The 22,753-nt window shown below is 35.8% G+C and overlaps 1 protein-coding gene across 1 annotated transcript in view; it reads right to left on the bottom strand.

Annotated features, from left to right (window-relative positions):
- The window catches only part of DNAH11 (dynein axonemal heavy chain 11), a 363,375-nt gene that overhangs the window by 30,220 nt on the left and 310,402 nt on the right, over nucleotides 1-22,753 (bottom strand). The window contains exons 66-69 of the mRNA XM_057504579.1: nucleotides 12,982-13,186; nucleotides 8,902-9,066; nucleotides 7,087-7,227; nucleotides 1,761-1,931 (exon numbers count right to left, since the gene is read on the bottom strand). Of these exons, the coding sequence (XP_057360562.1) occupies nucleotides 1,761-1,931; nucleotides 7,087-7,227; nucleotides 8,902-9,066; nucleotides 12,982-13,186 (682 nt within the window). The remainder of the gene's footprint in view (nucleotides 1-1,760; nucleotides 1,932-7,086; nucleotides 7,228-8,901; nucleotides 9,067-12,981; nucleotides 13,187-22,753) is intronic.

The raw sequence follows: 22,753 nt of genomic DNA, 5'->3' as shown, positions 1-22,753 counted from the left end.
AGCATGCACAAATTGAAAAGGGTTGTTGGGTTTACATCAAAATCATGAAAACAGGAGGCAGTCACCGTTTAATTGATACGTTGAATAGGCAGAACCAAGTCAGCTGATATGTACGGACATATATCTGATACTACAGGTGAAATAAGAACTCTTACATGATGCCCATGAGCTCAAAATCTTAATTGGAAATCTTTGGCAAATAATTACAAGGCTAGTTTATTCCTATTTTAACATCTCTATTTATTAGCAACATATTTGAAATACACTTTCATATTTAGTTCTCTGCCGTTAGATCAAACTTGCCTTAAAACTTTCTCAATACAAATTGAGAAAGCCTCAGTAGGCAATGGACTGAATTGGTCAAGAAGGTAGAGCTAGTATTATAAGTTATTCCTGGTATAGAAATTACATCCAACAAACTATAAGATGTATGAGAGATTTTCTTATATGTGAGATTATATTGAGGAAAACTGGAAATTATTGTTTCATAGATACAACTAAATGAAAACCATGAACAAATTTTAGAAATTCTGACTACAGAATTGATAAGAAGTCTATAGAACATTTTTAGGGGCACAAATGAAATACTCCTGATTTCTACATAAAAACGATAACACCTTACAAAGTTAAACAGGTAAAATGTTTGAGTTTTATACTATTTTAAAATTCTAGGTACTTTCAAATGCATTATGGATGGCAACATGCATTAGAGTAATATTTTATTTAATTAGATATTAATTTTTAAATTCAATTTATTTAAACAAATAACTTTCCACATATATATGAATCTCTGATTTACAGAGATTACAGTATTTGAGATAAATTATAATTTATCTACTGCTTCCAAGGGGAGTTTTAAATAGACATGCCAGCATGTGTGAGATGGCATATGGACTACCTTCCCGGCCCTTTACTGTTAAATAAGCAATATGTATAAAAACAAAAATTTCATTTTGTAATACCTTGTTCCTGTTTATCACATACATTATAAAATATCTACACTCATGAATTCTTTTATATAATCCCACGGAATCTACAAATACCAAAATATTGAAAGAGAAGTGATAGTTTATCACTGTTAACAGCAGGTATGTATAAAATGTGCCTTCTTTGAGTAAAGCATTTTGGAGAACATAACTTAGATCACTTATTCACCTTTCACCAAGATTTGGATAGAAAAGGTTATACAGCAAACTAATCAAAGGACAACATGCTTATTATTTCATGTAGGCATGAGGTCCTCAATGTTTCCTTCTTATTAGACACCTTAATTAAAAAAAAAAGAAAAAAACTTTTGCAGGAGTCCATATAAATCAGAATTAAAGGGAAGTAGGTCTCACTGTAGGTCGTAGTGTGATACTGTAGCTCTTTTTACCCATTCACTGTTTTTTAAAGGGTATCTGAGAAAGTCCTAGGACCACTCAGATCTGGATTTGTAACTGACCTCTAAGAACCTCCCTGGTAGTATGGAAGGCTGGGTACAGGACCTGAGACAGTGAGGAGAATGTCTCACCCACCTGTTTTTCAGTAACAGCTGATATGGCTGCTTAAAGTGCATATCCACGCAGGTCCACGCACGGGTGGCCTACTAGAAGGTGGTTATGTGCCCAAGTTCCCTCTGGGAAACTCAAACTCTCCTCATGTCACCAAGGGCTTCCAGAAAAGGGGTCTATGCCTCCCTTCAAGCAGCAGTAAAGTACATAATAAACAGAGGTGTGGGACTTTGGTTCTGGGGATATGTTCAAAAGACAGCTCCTCACCTGAAAGGCCATCTGGGACAGGAAGGTGAGCTTGTCCTTCTCAAACAGTGCCTGGCTGGTGTAGAGAAAGATGGCGTGCGTGATGCTCTCCATCAGGACGGAGATGCGCCCCTGCATGTCCTCCACCTTGTCAGCCTGATCGATTGCTCTGTGGAACAGCATGTTGAAGGCCTGGGGAATTTAAAATGACTGTTAAAGGCTGAAAACTGGTGCCTGGATGTCTAGTTAGCCCCAGACACACAGGGGCACACTTTAAGGTTTATCTATGGGGAGAGAGAACAGGACGGAATTTTTATGAGGCTAATACGAGCTCTTAGAACAGTTACTGGCATGTGGTGAGTGCTCATTAAATGTTTGCTGCCATTACTATTATTAACATCTTCCACAAAATCTACTCGTGTCTCCTCCCTAGCCAACTGAAATGCACCATCCTCTCTCCTTCTACCCATGTACATTAAATTTTTTAAAATTGTGGTAAAATAGAAAAAACCCAAATTTACTATCTCAATATTTTTAAGTGTATTGTTTGGTTGTATTAAGTAGATCCACATGGTTGTACAATCTCCAGAACTTTTCATGTTGCAAAACTGAAACATTGTTAAACAACAACTCACTAAAAAAATAGTTAAACAACAACTGGACATTACCCCTTTCTCCCAGCCCCTGGCAATCACCACTCTGCTTTCTGTTTCTATGAGTCTGACTGCTCTAGATACCTCACAAACTATATTTAGAGAGGGTTTGTCTTACTGTGACTGGCTTGTTTCCTGTAGCATAATGTCCTTCATTCATGTTATAACACATGTCAGAATTTCCTTCCTACTGTGACTGGCTTGTTTCATGTAGCATAATGTTGGTGCATTCATATTGTAACACATGTCAGAATTTCCTTCCTTTTTAAGGCTAAATAATATTCCATACATACCACATTTTGATTATCTGTTCATCCACTGATGGACATCTGAATTGCTTCCACCTTTTGTCTGTTGAGAATAATGATGCTATGGACATGGGTGTACAAAAGTCTCTTTGAAATCATCTTTCAATTCTGTTGTGTATATACCCAGAAGTGTGATTGCTGAATCATATGACAGGTCTATTGTTATTTTTTGAGGAACTGTCATGTTGTTTTCTATATTAGCTGCATCATTTTACAATCCCACCAACAGTGCACAATTCCCAATTTCTCTACATCCTTGTCAACACGTATTTTCTTTTTTTTTGGGTATTTTTTTGAAATAGCAATGGTCCTAATAGGTGTGAAATGGTATCTCATTGTGGTTTTGATTTGCATTTTCCTAAGGATTAATGATGTTGACCATATTTTGATATGCTTCTTGGTCATCTGTATATCTTCTTTGGAGGAATATCTGTTCAAGTCCTTTGTCCATTTCTTAAGAGATTATTTGGTGGTGGTTGTGGTTCCACCCATGTGCTTTTGGGGGACGCTTTAATTATCTCTTTTTGCTTTAAAAATCACTATTAATATTTCATGCCTTGGCAATAACTGGGCAGTGTAGATATTTATACATGTATCTGCATCTATAAATAGATATAAATTACACATATACATACATGTATTCTTTTTACTGGTGGAGAGTGACCAGAGACCACATCAGTTTGCCTTGAATTATGTATATTTGAGTGAAAGTAAAACCATACAATAGTTACATAGAATAAATATTGGTAAGAAGGTATTTAAAAAGTCATTTGATATTTAAATTTAAAAATCAACTTTCAGTTTGCATACAATAAAATACACCCTTTAAGGGATAGTTCAGTGAGTTCTGACAACTGCATATACTTCAGCATAGAATGTTTCTATTCACATCACCCCATGAAGCCTTCATGTGTCTCTTGGCAGTCAGTTCTCACCACAAGCCCCAGCCCATTACTGAATTCTCTCTGTCACCGCTTAGATTCATTGCAGGATTGTATAGTATGTACTTGGTGCTTGGCTGCTGCTTCTCAACATGGTGTCTCTGTGATATATTCGTGTTGTGAGTATCAGTAATTTATACCTTTATATTGTAAGGCCCACTCCATGGATATATTGAATTTGCATATTCTTTCACTTCTTAGTCCTCTGAGTTGTTTCCAAATATTGGCTATTATGAATAAGAGGTATCTACAAATTTATGAACAAATTTTTGTGTGGACATTTTTATGTTTTAATTTCCCTTGGGTAAATACCTAGCATGAAAATGGGGATCATTTTGTAAGTATATGTTTAACTTTATAAGGAGCTATTAAACTGTTTTCCAAAATAGTTTTACCATTTTTGCATTCTCACCAGCAACATGAGAACATTGCAGGACCATATCTGTGCTAACAACACTTGTTACTGATGGTCTTGTAAAACTTAAGCCATTCTACTGAGTATGTAGTAATATCTCAGTCTGCTTTTACTTTACTTTTCTCTGGTGACTGTTGAGTATCTTTAAAATGTGCTGATTGGGCACTACAGATGTCTTATTATATGGCATGTCTGTTTAAACTTTTCATCTATTTTTTAATTGGGTGTCTTATTGAGTTGCACAAGTTCTTTATATATATTGATATAAACTCTTTGTTAGATAGATACATGTATTAGAAGTAGTTTTTACTATCCTATGGCTTGTCTTTTCATTTTCTTAACAATGTCTTTTGAAGACCACAATTTTCTAAATTTGATAAGGTTCAATTTATCAAGTTTTGTCTAACCCAAAGTCCATAGATTTCTATTTTTCCTAGAAATTTTATAGGTGAGCTTATTCATCTTGAGTTAATTTCGTATAATGGTTGAGGTTCATTTTATTCCATGTGGATATCTGGTTGTCCCAGCACCATGTGTTTTAAAAATCATTTCCTCACTGAATTATCTTGGCATCACTGCTAAAAATCAGTTGGCCAATCATTGTATGTCTACTTCTGGACTCTATTCTGTTCTGCTGATCTGTGTGTTTTCTTTAGGACCAACTGACGCAGATTTATAATAAGTCTTGAAATCATGCACTGTAAATATTCCAAAGTTGTTGTTCTTTTCCAAAATTATTTAGTTATTTTATCTTAAATCCTTTGCATTTCTAGACAAATTTTACAATTAGCTTTCCAATTTCTACAAAAAAGCCTTCTGGTATTTTGATTGAGACTAAATTTAATTTATATATCAATGTGCAGAGAACTGACATCTTAATAATATTGTTTCAAACCATAAACATGGTATCTCTCTCCTTTTACCTAGTCCTTCTTCAATTCTCTCAACAATTTTTATAGCTTTTGGTATGTAGATCTTGTATTTGTTTTGTTAAAATTACACCTAAGAGTTTCATGGTTTTAGAAGCTCTTGTAAATGGTATTGTTTTAATTTTATTTATAGTTTTTCTCCCTATATATAAAAATATAATGGTTTTTGTATATTGACTTTATAGCCTACATTCTTGCTAGAAACTTACTTCTTAGTCCCAGTAACTCTTTGTAGATTTCTTATAATTTTTCTACATCCATGATCAAGACATCTGTGGAACAAAGACAGTTTTTCTGCTTTTGAAACCTCTGTGCCTTGTACTGTATTATTGCGTTAGCTATAACCTTGAGTGCAGGGCTGAATAGAAGTGTTGAGAGAAAACATCCTTGTCTTGTTCCTGATCTTAAGGGAAAACATTAAACTTTTCAACGTTGAGTATAATGTTAGCTGTCAATTTCTGCAGATGCCCTCCATCCAACTGAGAAGTTACCATCTATTCCTAATTTGCTCAGGGTTTTTTTAACAAGATGTTTAAATGTGTCAAGTTCTTCCTCTACATCCTATGGTTTTTCTCTTTTGTTCTATTAATATGAAGAATTAAATTGTGTAATTTTTGAATGTTTAACCAACTTGTATTCCTGGTGTGAATTTTACTTGGGACCTAGTACATCATGCTTTTTATGTGTGGTTGGATTCAATTTGCCAATCTCTTTATGTGTGGTTTTGCAACCGAATGTTCATGAGGTGGACTTCTTGGTAGCGTTCTTTTCTTGTAATGCCTTAGTGTAGTTTAGGTATCTTGGTAATACTGAACTGACACTACTGGTTTTGTTTTATATTCTCCTAGTACGCTGTGGCTGTCCCAAAACCCAGTCACACTGTGCTTTTCAGAATTTTTGCACACTTGTCCCAGACTGATAGAAACCTGCTAGTTATTCTTGACTCTTTTCCTTTATCCATCTCCAGTAGCTGATTATTCTATTTTCAGATCATATCAGAAGTCTGTTCACTTCCATCTGAATCTCTTGTCATCGTATTGGTCAACTGCTTAAAACCTTTCAATGGCTTCCTTTTGCCCACAGACCATAATCTGAAATCCCCAGCATGGCCTATGAGGCCTGTGATCTAGACCTCCCACCTTTCTAGACGTGTGTCTTGCCGTCTCCCCCCACAACCACATCGATTTATACACTACCTAGAATCCCAAACTTTTTCATGCCTCACACATCCTTGTTTTCTCCAAACACTCGTTACATGGCTCAATCCTACTTATCCTTTGGGAATCAGCTATCAGGTCACCATCTGAGAGCCTTCCCTGAGTCTCCAGGAAAACAGCTCCTCCACTGCTATTATTCTCTGTCATTGTATTTATCACTTTTACACACACACACACACACACACACTATATATATATATATATATATATATATCTCCACTCATAATTGTTTTTTTCAAAACTATACACTCAGTGACCAGACAGTATTTGGCACAAAGATTGATATCAATAACTATTTGTTTAAAAACTGACAGGATGATTGAATAAACATTGCCCACAGGCAGAATGGTGCAAAGTAAAGAGAACAAATCCTGGTTCTTACACTTATGAAATGTGAATTCCTGAGTAATTTATTTAAAAATCAGAAAATGTTAGTTTTTTTTTAAATAGGGATAAAATAATATACCTTATTGAGATGTTTCAGACATAAGAATGAAACGAAGTATGAAAATGACTTGCATGTAATAGTAGCTTAATAAATAGTTGTTCTTTTTCTCCCTCTACACCAATACAGGAAATCTCTTTATAAGACACTTACATTTTCACAAAAAAAGTAAGAGGAAATTCCCTTACATATAATAAACTCCTTAAGACTCTGTTTAAGACAAAAATATATGTGTTATAATGTTACATAGTTTATATCAAAGCCTTATTGAAAATTACAAATGAGAGTTACTGAGAGAATGAGGAGGTTTTTGTGGGTTTTTTTTAGATCTTCATGACTCCTTACTGGGTGCACTGATTGCTTAAAAATAAACTCTAGACATCCAGGAGCAAGTTTGACTCATGAAGTTACAATTTCTTCTTACCCTATTCAGTATTACCTTCAAAGAGAATTGATAGATGGGGTTGATTTTTCTGAGGTCATTAATAACAAAATAAAGAAGAGATGCTCTTGCTGCCACTGGTCTGTAACATTCTCGAGCCTCATTGATTTTTCTTTCATTTTCTTTAGCTTCAATTACCTACGGTGGGATCAAACAATATAAATAAGTTACTCTTCATAATCTCTATTCTTATCCAAATGATGGAACGGACATACCTGAAATGAGAAATTATTAGTATAAGAACAGATAACACATATGGCATCTATGGGCTTGAGCTTTTCAAAAATTATTTAATTTATATTTTTAAATAGTTTTTTTCATAAACTGAGTTTTCAGTGAGAATGGACATAGCTCTAGTTGTTTAATGGTTACAGAATAAGCAAACCTGTTTTTGGTTTTACAGAATTTGTTCTGAGTAATGTCACCTTCCTGACTCCCCTCTCTCTTTCAGGGGTTAATAACCCAGCTATATCACCTCCCAGGGATAGCTCTTAAAAGTCTGCTGGGTCAATTCAATGCCAATAACTTTATTAGTCAACAAGGTATACAAAAGCAGCCAAGGTCAATAATACATCCAACAGCCATGCTTACTAAAAAGCTGTTATATGATGACTCTCATGACTGTCTAATTCTGACTTTGCACCAGATCATCCATATGCTCATATATTTTCATTTAGTTTATCTTTATGTATTAGCCTCTGGGTATGGTCAGAGAGATAATTAAAAAAAAAAAACCTCCATAACCAACATATTCATTTTTATTCAAGGCTCATATATATCTGTTTCTTTTATTTAGGACTACTGTTGGTCCTATAGCTTTATAAGACGTGGTGTTTGCCAACCATTTGAATACACTTGATTCTTCATATTGGTGTATAAAAGGAAATAAAGAAATGTAAGAGAGGGAAGTCCCTACATGGTGATACATTAAGAAGATAGGAAGAGACTTTTTAAGAGACAATTAGAAGTTAACTTCAAAGCTAAGACCTAATTTACTTAATTGCTCTAATCTTTACCATCTTAGAAGCCACCTAGAATTCACTTACTTAAAAGGATAGAGTAATTTGGGATTCCATTTTCTTGCCTAATTTAAGACAAATATATTGGATGTGTGGTGACATAGCCTTGGCTGGGTAATTAATAGATTACTTAGTAATGAGAATATCCCAAAGCAAAGAAAGGTTCCTTTCATTTTGAAAAAATGGAATCTTGAGGGTTAATGACCACTTGTAAAAGTCCAAAGTGCACACCAAGCACAGGCCATACTGTTGGATGTTCAGCAGGATGTCTACTCAATGAAAATTTTTACTGGCTTTTAGGAAATGTCATTTTCCAGGGTGAATAATGCATTTGAGTACAGCAGGAGACCATCTTTTGCTCAGTATCACACCACTGAAGGACTTGTAAACACAACTTCAGCTCTAAGTATTTCTCTAAATATACAACAGACTAAGAAACCTGTGGTGAGACTGTAGGATGTCAGTTTGTCAGGGCTGGATATTAAGCCTTTTTAGATTTTAGACCATATAAATCAGCAGGCCCCAATTTTCTTCAAATTTGGTCACTCAGAAAAAAATGTTAGCCTGACACAGTCTGCTTTGAACAACTGGATCTCGTTGAATTAGGGGAAGCACAAGTTCAAACTATCTTCATTAGAACCCTACACAGTCCAGTTTTTAAGGTCAGTTTATTAAAGGACCTGAATTACACAAGTCCACTTAGAGAAATCACAAAGTTTGACTATACATTCACTCCAGCCACTCCATTCAAAGGGCGCATCCAGACCCTCAGGTGTCCTTGGCCTCGCCCTACCTTGCGCTCTATCTCTGCTGCCGTTGCCTTTGTCATCTCCAGTCTCTCTACCAGTTTGGTGTCATCCAGAAAGCTCCCTTCTGCCGCAGAAAGGAGCAGAAGGAGGTCATCCTCCAAATACTTCAGCTCTATCTTAAAGTCATTTTGGTGCTTTGTCAAGACCAGCTAACACAAACCAAGAAAAGTATGAAAATGGTGGTTAAATTACCAGTTTCTTAATTATCAATTTCATGGAATCCTATATAAGAAAACACAACATAAAAACCATACTCATCATAATTTTTAAAAATTCAGAAAGCATATTAAGATCTGGTTACACTCCAGAGTCTAGAGTATGAACATTTGTCATAATAATTTAACATCATGAACCTATTGGAAGAATCTGTTCTAAAGGAGGAAATTCTAGTTTCTGCTTGGCTAAAGAATTGGAAGTCATTTCCATCCTCACAACAGGAAAAAATCAAATCAACTCTTTTAACAGCCACCAGAAAGAACTCAGGTAACCAGGCAAACTGCTATTCTGAAAACTGGAGAGATGAGTGAATACAGATAATCACAACTTATGGAGAATATGTAAATAATACTGGGCTAATTGCTGGAGGTGGTCTTAGGGAGCTCTTTATACTTTTGTGAACTTACCTCTAGGAGACTCACCAGGTTCTCACAGTGAAGGTAAAAAAAATCTACTCCTGCTTAGGGTAGGGAAAAGGGGAAAAGCAACCATTTTGAAATATGTCCAGGGGAAAAAGCATTTAAAATATGTCAAGACCTTTCAGTTCTCTTAATAAACACCTGTTTTCTAGAGTAATTACTTTATCAGAGCCTTACCTGACCTAGAGGGAAGAGTGACTACACAACTCAGTCTGCTGTAGACTTCCTTTTTCACATAGGAGAGATAAAAATAAATGGTAACAAACTCTTCTGAAGGTTGAAGGCCGTTGACAGGCCAACTAGAAAACCCTGAGATTTAATCATAAGATCATAGAAGGCTTTCCATCTACAATACCTCACCACCATATCAACAGACTCTAGCATGACAGTAGATTGAAAGTGAGAGAGCTTCAAGACACAGACCCTGTTTAAGAAGGACCTTCTAGGACAATCCAAAGATACAGGAGACAAAAACAAGGACGTTAGAGGAAATTGAAGCCTATGACACCAACAGCTACTGTTAACATTAAACACAGCCTAACTCCTGGCCATAGAAACATAAAACCTCACACTAAAGCTCTAATTACCTCAGTTCAATTTATCCAAAACATGGCTTTTAACAAAAAAGTACTAGGAATGCTAAGAGGCAAGAATCATGGTCTGAAGAGATAAAGCAAATCTCAGAAGACTCAAGTAAGGAAGATATTTTGGAATTATCAGACTGTGAAATTAAAAATAACTATGATTAATATGCTAAGGGCACTAACAGAAAAAGTACAACATGCAAGACCACATAGGTAACTTAAGTAGAAAGACGGAAACTCTAAGAAAGACTCAGAAGGAAATGCTAGAAGTGAAAAACACTAACAGAAATGAAGAATGCCTCTGATGGGCTCACACAGTCAAGGGAAGAATCACTGAACTTGAAGATATGTCAATAGAAACTTTTCAAACTGAAAAGAAAAGAGAAAAAAATGAAAAAAAAGGAAAAGAATATTCAAGAACTGTGAGACAAATTACAAAAAGTAGAACAAACACATAATGGGAATTCTTGAGAAAAAGAACTATTGGACATAAGAATTTTTCAAAATGAGTGACATTCACCAAATCACAGATCCAAGGGACTCACAGCATACTAAGCAGAATAAATAAAAACTCCACACCTAGGCATATCACATTCAAATTGAAGGAACCAAGGAAAAAGAAAAAAATCTTGAAAGAAACCACAGGAAACAAAACACCTCACCTGTAGAGGAAAAAGGGTAAGAATTACATGGAACTTCTCTTCAGAAACAATGCAAGCAAGAAAAGAGAAAGCATTTAAAATATTGAATGAAAAACCCATCACTTTAGAATTCTGTATCCTGCCATATTATCCTTCAAATGTGGAGAAAAAGACTTTTTTCAGACAAACATAAAATGAGGAATTTTGTCACTAACAGATCTATCTTATAAGAAGTACTAAAAAAATTCCTCACAGAGAAGGAAAACAATACAGGTCAGAAACTAGGGTCTATATAAGGGAAGAAAGTCAGAAGGAATAAATGAAAGTAAAATATTTTATTTTTATTACTCTTGAGATAACTGTTCAAAATAATATACATAACAATGTACTGTAACTATGGATAAATGAAATTAATGACAATTTTATAAGGGATGGGAGGGAGGAAATGAGAATACTCTGTTAAAAGGTACTTGCACTACTCTTGAGGCAGTATAGGGTTATTGGAAAGCTGACAGATTAGTTGTAAATGTATATAGCAAATGCTAAGGAAACCACTAAAATAAAAAAAACATGTAATTTATATGCTAAGAGAACACAGGTACCGGAATCATATAAAATGCTCAGTTAAAACCAGAGAAGGCAGAAATAAAACAAAAGACAAAAAAGGCACTTGGTGTGGGGGAGGAATAAGTACAGTACATAAAACAATGACAAACATGGGAGATATTAATCCAACTATGTCAGTAATCTCTTTGAATGTGAGTTGTCTGAACACATCAATTAAAAGACAGAGACCGATACAGTGGATAAAAAAGATACAGCTTTCCATTGTCTACAAGAAATCAACTTTAAATGTAATGACACAAATTAAAGGATTAAAGGTAGAGGGATGGAGAAAGAGATACCATGCTAACACTTATCAAAAGAAAGTTAGAGTAGCTATATTAATTTTAGACAAAGCAGACATCAGAACAAGGAAAGATATTAGGAGAAAAAAAGGAGCATTATGTAATGATGAAGAGGTCAATTATCCAAGAAAACATGACATTCTTTAATGTATCTAACAACAGAGTGTCAAAACACATGAGGCAGACACTGACAGAACCACAAGAAGACAAATCTATTATTATTTCTGGAAAATTCTAAACTCCTGTTTTCATAATAGAGCTAGCAAGCAGAAAGTCAGTTATGATATAGCTGAACCAAACAGCACCATCAATCAATTGAATGTAATTGACATTTATGGACTGCTTCATCTAATAACAGCAGAATACACATTTATTTTTTAAGCTCACTTAGAAAATCCACAAGATAGACCAAATTCTGGGCCATGAAACCTACCTGAAAAAGTTTTAAAGAATCGAAATACAGAGTATGCTCTCAGACCAAAATAGAATTAAATAAGGAATCAATAAAAGAAAGGTAGCTGGAAAAATCCCAAAATATTTGGAGATTAAACCACACATATTTAGTAATACATGAGTCAAACAAAAAAGTATCAAGAGAAATTAAAAATATTTTGAAATAAATAAAAATGAAAGTATAACTTAACAAAATTTGTGAGATGCAGCAAAAGCAGTGCTTAGAGTATCATTTATAGCATTGAATATGAGGAGCAGCAATCCTTCTCCATAAAGGGCCAGATAGGAAATATTTTTAGCTTTGCAGGCCATACAGCCTCTGTTACAACTCTTCAACTCCACCATTGCCTTCTTTCTACATGTTTAGGCTTGCTCCGTTTTCTTGTTTTCTGTATTCAACACTAAGTTCAATTATTTTCAGTATATTTTTCTTAATCAATGGACTTAAAGCTATACATCTTCCTTTAAATGCTGGTCATAACCAGCTTATAGCTTAATTTTTCCAACCTATTCCATTACTCCTGGTTTTCATTCTTTTGACCTGACTGAATTGGCCTCTTATCATCCAGCAAACCAAGGCATGTGCCTGCTCTCCACCTCTGCTTCCCACGACTGATACGACTCTTCGCTTGTCCTGGGCACCTGCATCAAACATGACCTAGAGCTAGTTAGTCCTTCTGCTGTGGGACTCAAATTGTTAACTGCTCACATATGTCTTCATTTTTTCTCAGAGTGCAAGCTTCTGGAGGGCAGGACTCCTATCTTACACTATTATGTCTAGTACTATAATTTGTGCAAAGCAGGTACTGAATAAGTGCTCATGGGTGATTTCATAATTTTTACCTTAAGTTTCTCCAAATCTGGCCTCTCAATACTGACCACCTCTGCCAGCAGCTGGGCTTCTAGACCATCTTCCGTGACGGTGAAATTGAGGAGGGTTGTTTGAGCTTGCAATTCTGGCCTGTAGTGAGGATTTGCCAGTTTTGTGTGAAGGATAAGGCGAAAGTTCTTGTTAAATTCACATTCTTTATCTCCAATCCTGATATACCTAAAGAGGCCATAATACATTCAGGAGATTCCCATGAGCCATAACTGATATTAAGGTGCCATTTCATTCCTGTATTCTGATAATGTATCTAGGCCATAAAACCAGGTGATTCAGAAATTTTCAGCTACTCTTGGTTTTCCTAAAGCATAGAAAGAATACAAATTTATCTACTAAACCTCTATATGATTAAATTTCCTCATATGTAAAGTGATGATAATAGTGGTACTTACCTCATGGTATCACTATAATAAATACAGTAAATCATATGAAGGACCTATAATAACAATGTTAGATTTTATCATTATACTTTCTGTGATTAACCTTATATTCAACATTGCTTTTCTCTAAGGATAAATTATGTGTTTATGTATAGCTGTGTGTGTGTATATATATATTTAAAATATATGTATATGTATATGTATATGTATGTTAGAAATACATATATACTTAAAATCTCTTTCCAGTACTTTTGGTACTGACTCAAAAGCAAAGTTTAAGAAGTCTTCCATGTGGAATGCATGCACAGAGTTCTTTCTAGCTCCATCTTGCACAGGGGTGTGCTTGCAGCGACCAGGCCTGTTTTGTACCCCTGTTCCCCTACCCTCAGAAACAAGGAGTAGGCACTTTATCCAAGCTGTTCCAATCAGTCACCATTTCTGGGATTTGGAATTGGGACCAAGAGGAAGGGGAGCTGGAATAGTAACCTATAATCCAGTGTTGAAGTTAATCTGTCCTGGTGAACCAAGCAGCAGAGAAATATATCTTTGTCTCCTAAGGAAGAATAATTAAACCCATATTCAGACAGAAGAGGCTTATTAGACTTCCAGGTCCCATCTTCCTTGAAGGCTGGCTGCATTTCACCTCAGTTGCCATGACTCTGCAGCCTTGTAACACCATCTCTGTTCTGCTTAATCTAAGTGGAAGTGGTTTCTATAACTGCATGCGAAACTCCGAATGAATGCAGCCTCTCCCTGATAGGAGGGCCTGATTTTTCTTTACTTCAGATGCTGGGGTCCAGCTTCTAAGGTCTTCATTACCTGGGCTGTGCTGCCCTTGGGGTCTGGATGGGCTTGGCCAGTGAAAGCACAGCAAGAGATGGCAGGAGAGAAATGCCGAGGCAGATCTTCCCTACCCCAGCACCGTGGTCTGGAGGCTTTGTCCTTCTGTGGCTATATTCTGGGTTTGGGCTGGTCCCTTCTGCAGCTCCACTCACAGGACCCAGTAACCCCTTCAGGCCTAGAGATGGTAATGCTTCCAGCTGTTGCAAATCCTTGGTCGTATCAGCACCTCTACTGGGTTCTCTTTACCCTTCACTCTGAAAATTCTTTTTGTAGTCACTTTGTTAATTTTACTCAAAAATTCCAGCCTATTATGTGGTCTTTTCCTTGCCAAGAACCTGCTGTGAGGATCTAGTAAAGAGGGGGCTATAAAACTGAGGTACCAAACAAAACCCACAAACACTGGAATTTCCCAAACTCTTTGGTCAAAGTGGCCTGCACTGTGCAGGAGTGAAAATTCAGGTAAGAAGCCTGAAAGTGTGGCTGAGGCAAGGAGTGTCTTCTTAGTTCCCCTTTTTGTATGAAATACTGACAAACATTCTGGATTCCTCCCTATTCAGTGTATAAAGTATTTTAATGACAGAGGCACCATTATAATGGTGAGAGAATGTTATATCCAAAGCCCGTATGACTTCTAATTTAAATATAGTATTTTAAATGACTATGAGGAAAAAAGTTACTACTCATCTCTCTGACTTACAGGTGGGATGTTATTTCACTAAATTTATCAATTTTAGGAAACTGGATAAATTCAAAAGAAAGATGCCATATAACAACTTCAGCCTTCAGGCAATGTTCCTTTTTAGCAAAATATCACATTTGCAAAAAAATTTGTTAAGCTTTAGGAGAGACACCCAGAATGCTGCAATGTGGCAATATTTTAGATTGCTATTGGTGGATGATTCATGATTGTATCTTATTCTGAGATTCAGTCTCTTGTGTTGTGGTAAGAAAAGGCCTCTCATCCGCTGGCCACTCTGATTAAGGAAATTTTTATGAAACAAACTTTAGCATGTAAAGATTACAGAAGAAATAATAGTGTTCTTAAATCATTAAAGCTTTAAATATTAAATTACTCAATCACTAAACTTTCGGTCACTACAGCTAAGAATCTCAAAAGATTGATCACGTTCATGACCTACTGTCTTCATCCCACTCTCAAATTTTGTTACCACTGTAATGGTCTTATATTTGCAACAAAAACCTTCACAGTTTTTGATTAAGTGTCTAAGCTTGAAAGAGATCTGCAAAACAAGCCACTTGGGTGGACACTCTTTATTAAGCTGAATGGTAAATTCATTCACATTATTAAGTTTTGGATTGTTTTTACTCTGTCAGGATTTCCTACTATTTAATCTTTTCCAGGAGGAAAAAGAGTAATTCAGGTAGCAGCCCTCTTTAAAGCTTGTATAACATATACTTAATATATATATGTGCAATACATACTTTCCTTTTTAAAGCAAACAAACTGCATATTCACATCACTGATGGGAAGAAACACTGAGAACAACAAGACATGGAGGAAGCATAGGCCAACTGTTCCATGTGAATCAGGCAGGGGCTGCTAGTGTATCCCAATGAGCACAGTGGATCTGCGCCCTTGTTTGCAGGTGCTGGAAATAACACCATCTATGCACATGTTTGCACATATTTTCCAGTTGATAATCATGTACATTATTGATAATTTCTTCAGTTATTTGTTTTTATAGTGAAACATGTTGCAACCAAACATTCATTCATTCAACAAGCAGTTTTTGAACTCCTAACCGTGTCAGGCTGTCAGAGTCTTCTGGCACTGGGTGAAAAATGTTACCAAGACAAGCCTGCTCTCTGCTCTCATCAACATCAGTACTCCCTCAGAATAGGCGTTTTGGCTTTAAAATTGCATATACTAATTCAGTCATTCTTTTATCTAGTCAGTTCAATAGATACATATTAAGTACCTACATATAAAGATCAAAGATCTGCCCAATTAAAATATAGGGAAAGTATGTTAATAGACATTTCTCTAAAGAACACAAATGGCCAATATGCCCCTAAAAAAGATGGTCAACAGGGAAATGCAAATCAAAGCCGCAGTGAGGTGCCAATTCAGATCCACTTGACAGTTATAATTTAAAAAAAACCAAGTGTTGGTGAAGACATAAAGAATTAGAACCCTCATACACTGCTGGTGGGAACGTAAAATGGTACAACCACTTTGGAAAATATTTTGGCAGTTTCTCACAATCTTAAACATAGAGTGACCATTTAACCCAGCAATTTTTGCCTAGGTGTATACTCAAAAGAATGGGAAACATATGTCCACATAGAATTTGCATACAAATATTCATTGTAGCATTATTCCTAATAGCCAAAAGGTGGTAACAACCCAAATGTCTGTGAATTCGTGAATAGATAAACAAACGGTGGTATCACCAAACAATGGAATATTACTCAGCTACAAAAAGGAAAGAAGTACTGATTCTTGCTACAACATGGATGAACCCTGAAAACATTATGCCAAGGGAAAGGAGCCAGACACAGAAAACCACACACTGTATAGTTCTATTTATAGGAACTGTCCAGGATGAACCAGTCTATAGAGACAGAAAGTAGATTAGTGATTTCCTAGGAGTTTTCATAGCAAAATTAGTTTTGATAATAGCTGTCCAAAGCTGTGCATATACTAAAAACCACTGAATTGTTTATGATAAATGATTAAATTATATGGTATATGAATTATACCTCAGTAATAGTGCTACCATCTATCAAGAGGTCAATCAATAACATTTGGGCTTCTATTAGTCTGTAAGGTAAGCACTCATGCAGACTAGAGTCCTTTAGAGGTTCATGCTTGACTTTTGAACATGATGAGGTGCATCACAGGATGGTCTTATAAAAGAACATCCTTGTTAATGTGCTTCTTTCAGAATAATGCCTATTCTGAGGGAGTACTGATGTTGATGAGAGCAGAGAGCAGGCTTGTCTTGGTAACATTTTTCACCCAGTGCCATAAGACTCTGACAGCCTGACACGGTTAGGAGTTCAAAAACTGCTCGTTGAATGAATGAATGTTTGGTTGCAACATGTTTCACTATAAAAACAAATAACTGAAGAAATTATCAATAATGTACACGTGCTTGTTAATGTGCTTCAGAACAGTCAACCATACCTTCACCTGGAGCATCAGCAAAATTTCACCCATTACTTGAGTTTCCCTTTCCAAGCATTTCCAAAATTGATCTCACAAGTAGCTTTGAGAAAATCGTTCTTTGCTAGTGCTAGTCACTGAATCACTGCTGGTAGACTTCAAGATTTACATGATTGGCTTTTAAAGGAAATTTCAAGAGTGAAGGTTTCAGGTAATTACTGCATACAGGTTTCTCACACATAAGTGATATCAAAGTTTATAGTCACTTACATCTCCACAATAAAACTCACTTTAAATAAAGCCCAATGGTGTCTTAGGATTTTCTGATCACTACTCCATCTTGTTTTGAATTCATTCCTCTTCATGCAGTGTCTTGGGGAAGTGCCAAGTATGTCATAATTTTCCATGATTTCAGGTTACATTTTCCCATATATGCTTATGAATTTTTACTGGGTTTAAGTTCATACTTTGTAAACTTCCTGTTCTAACCACTAACCTATATCTCTAGATGAAAAGAGAATTTAAACATTTTATACTTTAAAAATGCAAATTAAGTGAATGAACCACATTTAGAATTTTCATTATTGTTGTTTAATGGGACTGCTCACTGTGGCAGGTTTAGGAACTGTGGTAAAAACTCAATTTAATTTTGATGTTTCTGTGTGTGTGTGCGTGTGTGTGTGTGTGTGTGTGTGTGTGTGTGAGATTCACAACAATCCCTCAGCAAGACAACTAACTTATTTTTCAAAGTCATAGGCATAGGCATCAGAGAGAACTCTCTCCAGAGCAGGTGCTGGAGAAACTGTTTCTGCAAAGGGCTAGAGAGTAAATATTTTAGGCTTTGCAGGCCACATACATCTCTGCCATATAGTCTTCTTTGTTGTTGACAATGTTTTAAAACCATTCTTACATCACAGGCTGAATAAAGAAAGCTGTTTGCCTATCACTACTCTAGAGGATCACACTAGTTGGTGGTGGGAGTGTCATCTCCTCTCCAAGCAATAGCAGCTAATCCCACCAGACTTCCCAGTTATGCCAAGCTACGATTTCCCCAGTCAGCCACTACACGTTACATGGCTCCCCTGCCTAGGTTTTCAAGGAAAAAAAAGAATGATAGACTGGACAAGATGGGGCTTAATGCTCAGACAATTTTGGTTCTGGGTGCAGATGACAAAAGCTTCTAACTAAATACTTTTTTAACCAAATATCTGAGCAATGCTCCAAAAAATGGTTCACAGATGACTCTGTGGCTCAAAATCTCCCCTGCACACTGACATGTATCCAGAGGCTTCACTGACAGCAGTTTGAGAACCAGAAGTCTATCTGCTTGAAGAACAGGTCTGATTTTCTTTATAAAGAGACAGAGTTAATCAGAGGAAAAGAGAAGGATGTCTGCCTATAAAATTGAGTTTTATAATTTTCTCTGAAATATTTTATAGATTTAGATTTCCCAGGGATAGTAAATTATCCTCAATTGGGATGTTTATGATCTATGAAAGGCAAAAACTGCATAATGACTCAGTGGGTTTTATCATTGCTGCTAGGTTAATTTTTGGTTAATCACCTATCTGGGAAAATTAAACGGACTGCTAGCGCTCTCTCATGATTTGAAGGATCCAAAAATCAACGGAGTTAACCAGAGGGGAGGGAAAGCAAACAACCACATTGTTGTTTCTGTGAAAGACATGAGTCCAGAGGTTATAACTTCTAGAACACAGCAGGCAGCTATGTGCTCTTGAACTTAAACACCAATGAGAAGCAACAGCAGGTGTGAAGAGCAACATAAAACTTGAAAGTTTGGCTACTATCTTAGAACAGTAGTTCTTAAATCTGTGTCCCACTCAACGCCCCCCCTCCCACCCCCACCACCCCAGGAATAGGACAGTGGTTCCTTACAGACCATCACAGTGAAAATTAAGTAGGGGAGGAATCTCGGAATCTTGGGTAGAGTTTTAATCATCCCTCCAAAGGAGTGAGCTCTTCCAGTCCCCTCTTTTCACTGCTGAGAATTGCTGCTTTGGAGGTGAGAAAGATTATATGAACTCGGAACTGAAATAAAAATAATTTTTCCGAGTATAAACACCATGGTTTAACTGGACAAGACATAGGGTGAGTCAAAAGCATTTGGTTTCACTGAGCAGAGTTGTATTTTAGAACAAGGGCCCCTGGGGATCATTCAAGTGATTTCTTTTTATGGACCCAAGGAGTTTATGATTTGTCCAAGGTCACAGACTTTAGTGGCAGAGCTGGGACTAGAACCTGGGTCTCTAGACTCCTAGTATAAAGTTCATTTCACTGCATCACACTGCAGGTTAATTTGCTCTGTTTGATGGGGACAGCTTGCAACCCCAGCCTCTGTCGACCTGTCTGCCCATTGATCACTAGAGTACTGAGAGAATATGATTGACTCAGTAGCAATCTATGGCTACCAGAGAAAAAAATATAAAGACACAGCTCAGAGAACATGCCCTACTGAAGGAGAATAGCAACTGATCTTTGATTAGAAATTCTGTCCTTGTTTATGAAGGAGAATAGCAGTGATTATCTAGGTGCTCAACCCTAATCAAAGAACTACAGTTTCTGGTAGATATTTTCATAAAACAAATTACTTAACTTACAACATTTTAAAAATAAGTCACTCAAGTTACATCAAAGTTTTCTATCTTCTGGTTTTCAAGAAAAGAAAATATTTTAAGTGTGCTAAAATATTCACTAGTTAGCTGAATGAATTATTGTATAATAAAGACAGCCAGCTCTACAAATTAACTATAAATCTCCATATGTCACATTTGCATAAAAATCAGATACATTGGGAATTTTGAAATTCTTTCAAAGTTTACTCAAAATCCAGCCACAAGGTGTGCTGGGATGAAAAGATTCCTAATTTTTTCACGTCATGAAAGGTCATTATTTTTGTGGAGGATTAATATCTAAATTACATTAAAAATAGTTTAAAATGATTTCTTGGCTAATATTCACAGCATCTCTGTGACAGACATAGAGAAACATTTCCCCCAATTATCAAATTTACCTGAAAATGAGAATTTCTGTGAGCAGAGGCAGCATTATCTCAATATAACCATAATGAGAATCTTAAATTGGAGACTATAATCTGGATTTCCTATTTCTAAGATACGTGTCTGGAAATTAAGAATGTGTCTTTTACTTTTTTTGGAACTGTTCTCAAGATTTAGTACAGCTAGTGTTAAAAATGCCATCAGTCTTGAATCATAAAAACCCAGATGAATTCTCTAGTGACCAGATATTCTGAGTATGCGAAAAACACCATCATTATTTTTTATTGCTAAACTTGGAAAAGCAGCTTATTCAATTTAGAGAAAGGACTGGCTTCTGTGGCAGACTACAGAGTCTTTACTGCAGTAGGACCTTGCAATAAAAAAGCTTTTTGCAAAATTTTTCTCACAACACCCGTTCAGAGAGAAATTTCCTAAGACATTGTATTATTATACTGAAGGTTCTCACTCTAAGACGGACAATTAAGACAGCTAACGAATTCTCTGCATATGAGGAATTCCATTCTCCAGACCTCACCAGAGCCACTTTCTCAGAGTAAAGAGATAGCACGTGGGTTTTGAGATAAATAAATAACACAGTCCCACTAGTTGGGGGAAAAACCCTCAGAAGAAAAAACTTTTCAATGGACATCTAAAAGCCTTACTCCCTATCCTGCTGTTTAAAATTAAAAGCTTCTAGATTAGACTTGTGAGCTCCAACAATGCTGGCTAGGAGTGCAGCCGAAGGATCAGGTGTAGCTCACAGCAGAGGGGACGTGTTACTTAGCAACCATGGCAGGAAGGGCTGTGTGAGTTGGTCAAACCTGGTTCCTGAAGAAAGGTTTTGGCTGAAAGCTGCACAGCTGGCTAGACGTCACAGGAAAGGAAGGAAAGAAAGTCTTCAATAGAAATGAGTTAATTGTCTTGCTGTTTCATACAGTTAATATAATCAACATGTCTTTCTAAGATAAAAGCGAACTTGAATTAAAATAAAAAATTCATGTTGCAGGAGGCCAGGTACCAGTGCACAGGGAAAAAGGAAGCTAAAAATGAAAATCATAGCAGATTATTCCCCTTTTGAGATTTATTATATATAACATACATAGCATTGTATTTTCATGTTTCATTGTTCAATCTATCCATATTTAAATATTATAAGAAGGCACGAAACATAAAGAAATTCTGGTTCCATTTATATATGTTTGCTTTATTTTAGTAAATTACTTTTTTAAGAAAAAGAATCTAAAGGTTACTACCAAAATGACCGCGAGTTTGTGAATGTACTATCTACAGACCCTGAACCTTATGCTTTTTAAGAAAATCTTGAATTAATAAGAATAAAAAGGTTGCTGGAGGTATTTTCTGCAATTCAACTATTTTTAAATTAGAAATTAGGAGAAACTAGAATGCTGAATTCTGTTACATGAGGGCATGACTTGAAAATAAAATTATTCTTACCCACAAGGGACATAATGAGCAAAACTACATAACTCCAGAGCTTATTTAAAAACCACAAGCTTCCAGCTCAAGTGAGCATATTCTATCATGGTATGGGATTTAATTTCACATGGTTCTATCATAAATGCCACACAAGACCTCATTCAAATAGATCTATAATCAACTACAATATGATTATACAGCAATAACTTCAAGAATAGCAACAAACATGATATTTAATAAACTGGAAAACTGCTAACTGAGAACAGTTTTCCATACTAATCTTAGCACACCTCTCAGGAAACACAGTCATTATAAAATAGATATATGTAAAATGTTTCCTTTTCATTGTATTGTTTTTGTAAAAATGGGAATTTATATCATATAGGTAGTATTTCTATTAATTTATAAGTTTCTTTCTAGAGCATGTTACTTAAAGACTATTATCAAAAGGATAACTGTATGAAAAATATATATAGGATGAGGTATAAAATCTCTTTTTAAGAAAAACATTTATATGCCCAGAAAAAAATGTTGAAATACATCTTGCAGGAAGGATACTCCAGCTAAGATTAAAGTTCAAAAGTTACTTCAATAATATTTGGGGGAATTTGAAAGATTAAAGAGATATAATTTTATGAAGATGCTTCATAGATCAGCAACTTCTATAATATGTAGGCCAGTAAATTTGCTTTGGAAAAAGTACATGTTGATAAATCTTCCCAGATATGTTTTCTGTCGATTGATAGGATAAGATATATTTTACTTAAAATTAGGATTGTCTGGAGTTTGGTGAATTTAATTATTTGTAATTACCCAGCTGTTGTCAGCCTGTGGCCATTTTATGACAGTGGTATCTACTAAGTGGGTCAGGTTCAACTGTATATCTTCTCAAACACAGATTTAATGTGCTATTGATGAAACC

Source organism: Manis pentadactyla, chromosome 7, assembly GCF_030020395.1.
Source record: "Manis pentadactyla isolate mManPen7 chromosome 7, mManPen7.hap1, whole genome shotgun sequence".
Classification (NCBI taxonomy): domain Eukaryota; kingdom Metazoa; phylum Chordata; class Mammalia; order Pholidota; family Manidae; genus Manis; species Manis pentadactyla.
This window is presented reverse-complemented; position numbering and strand designations above follow the sequence as displayed.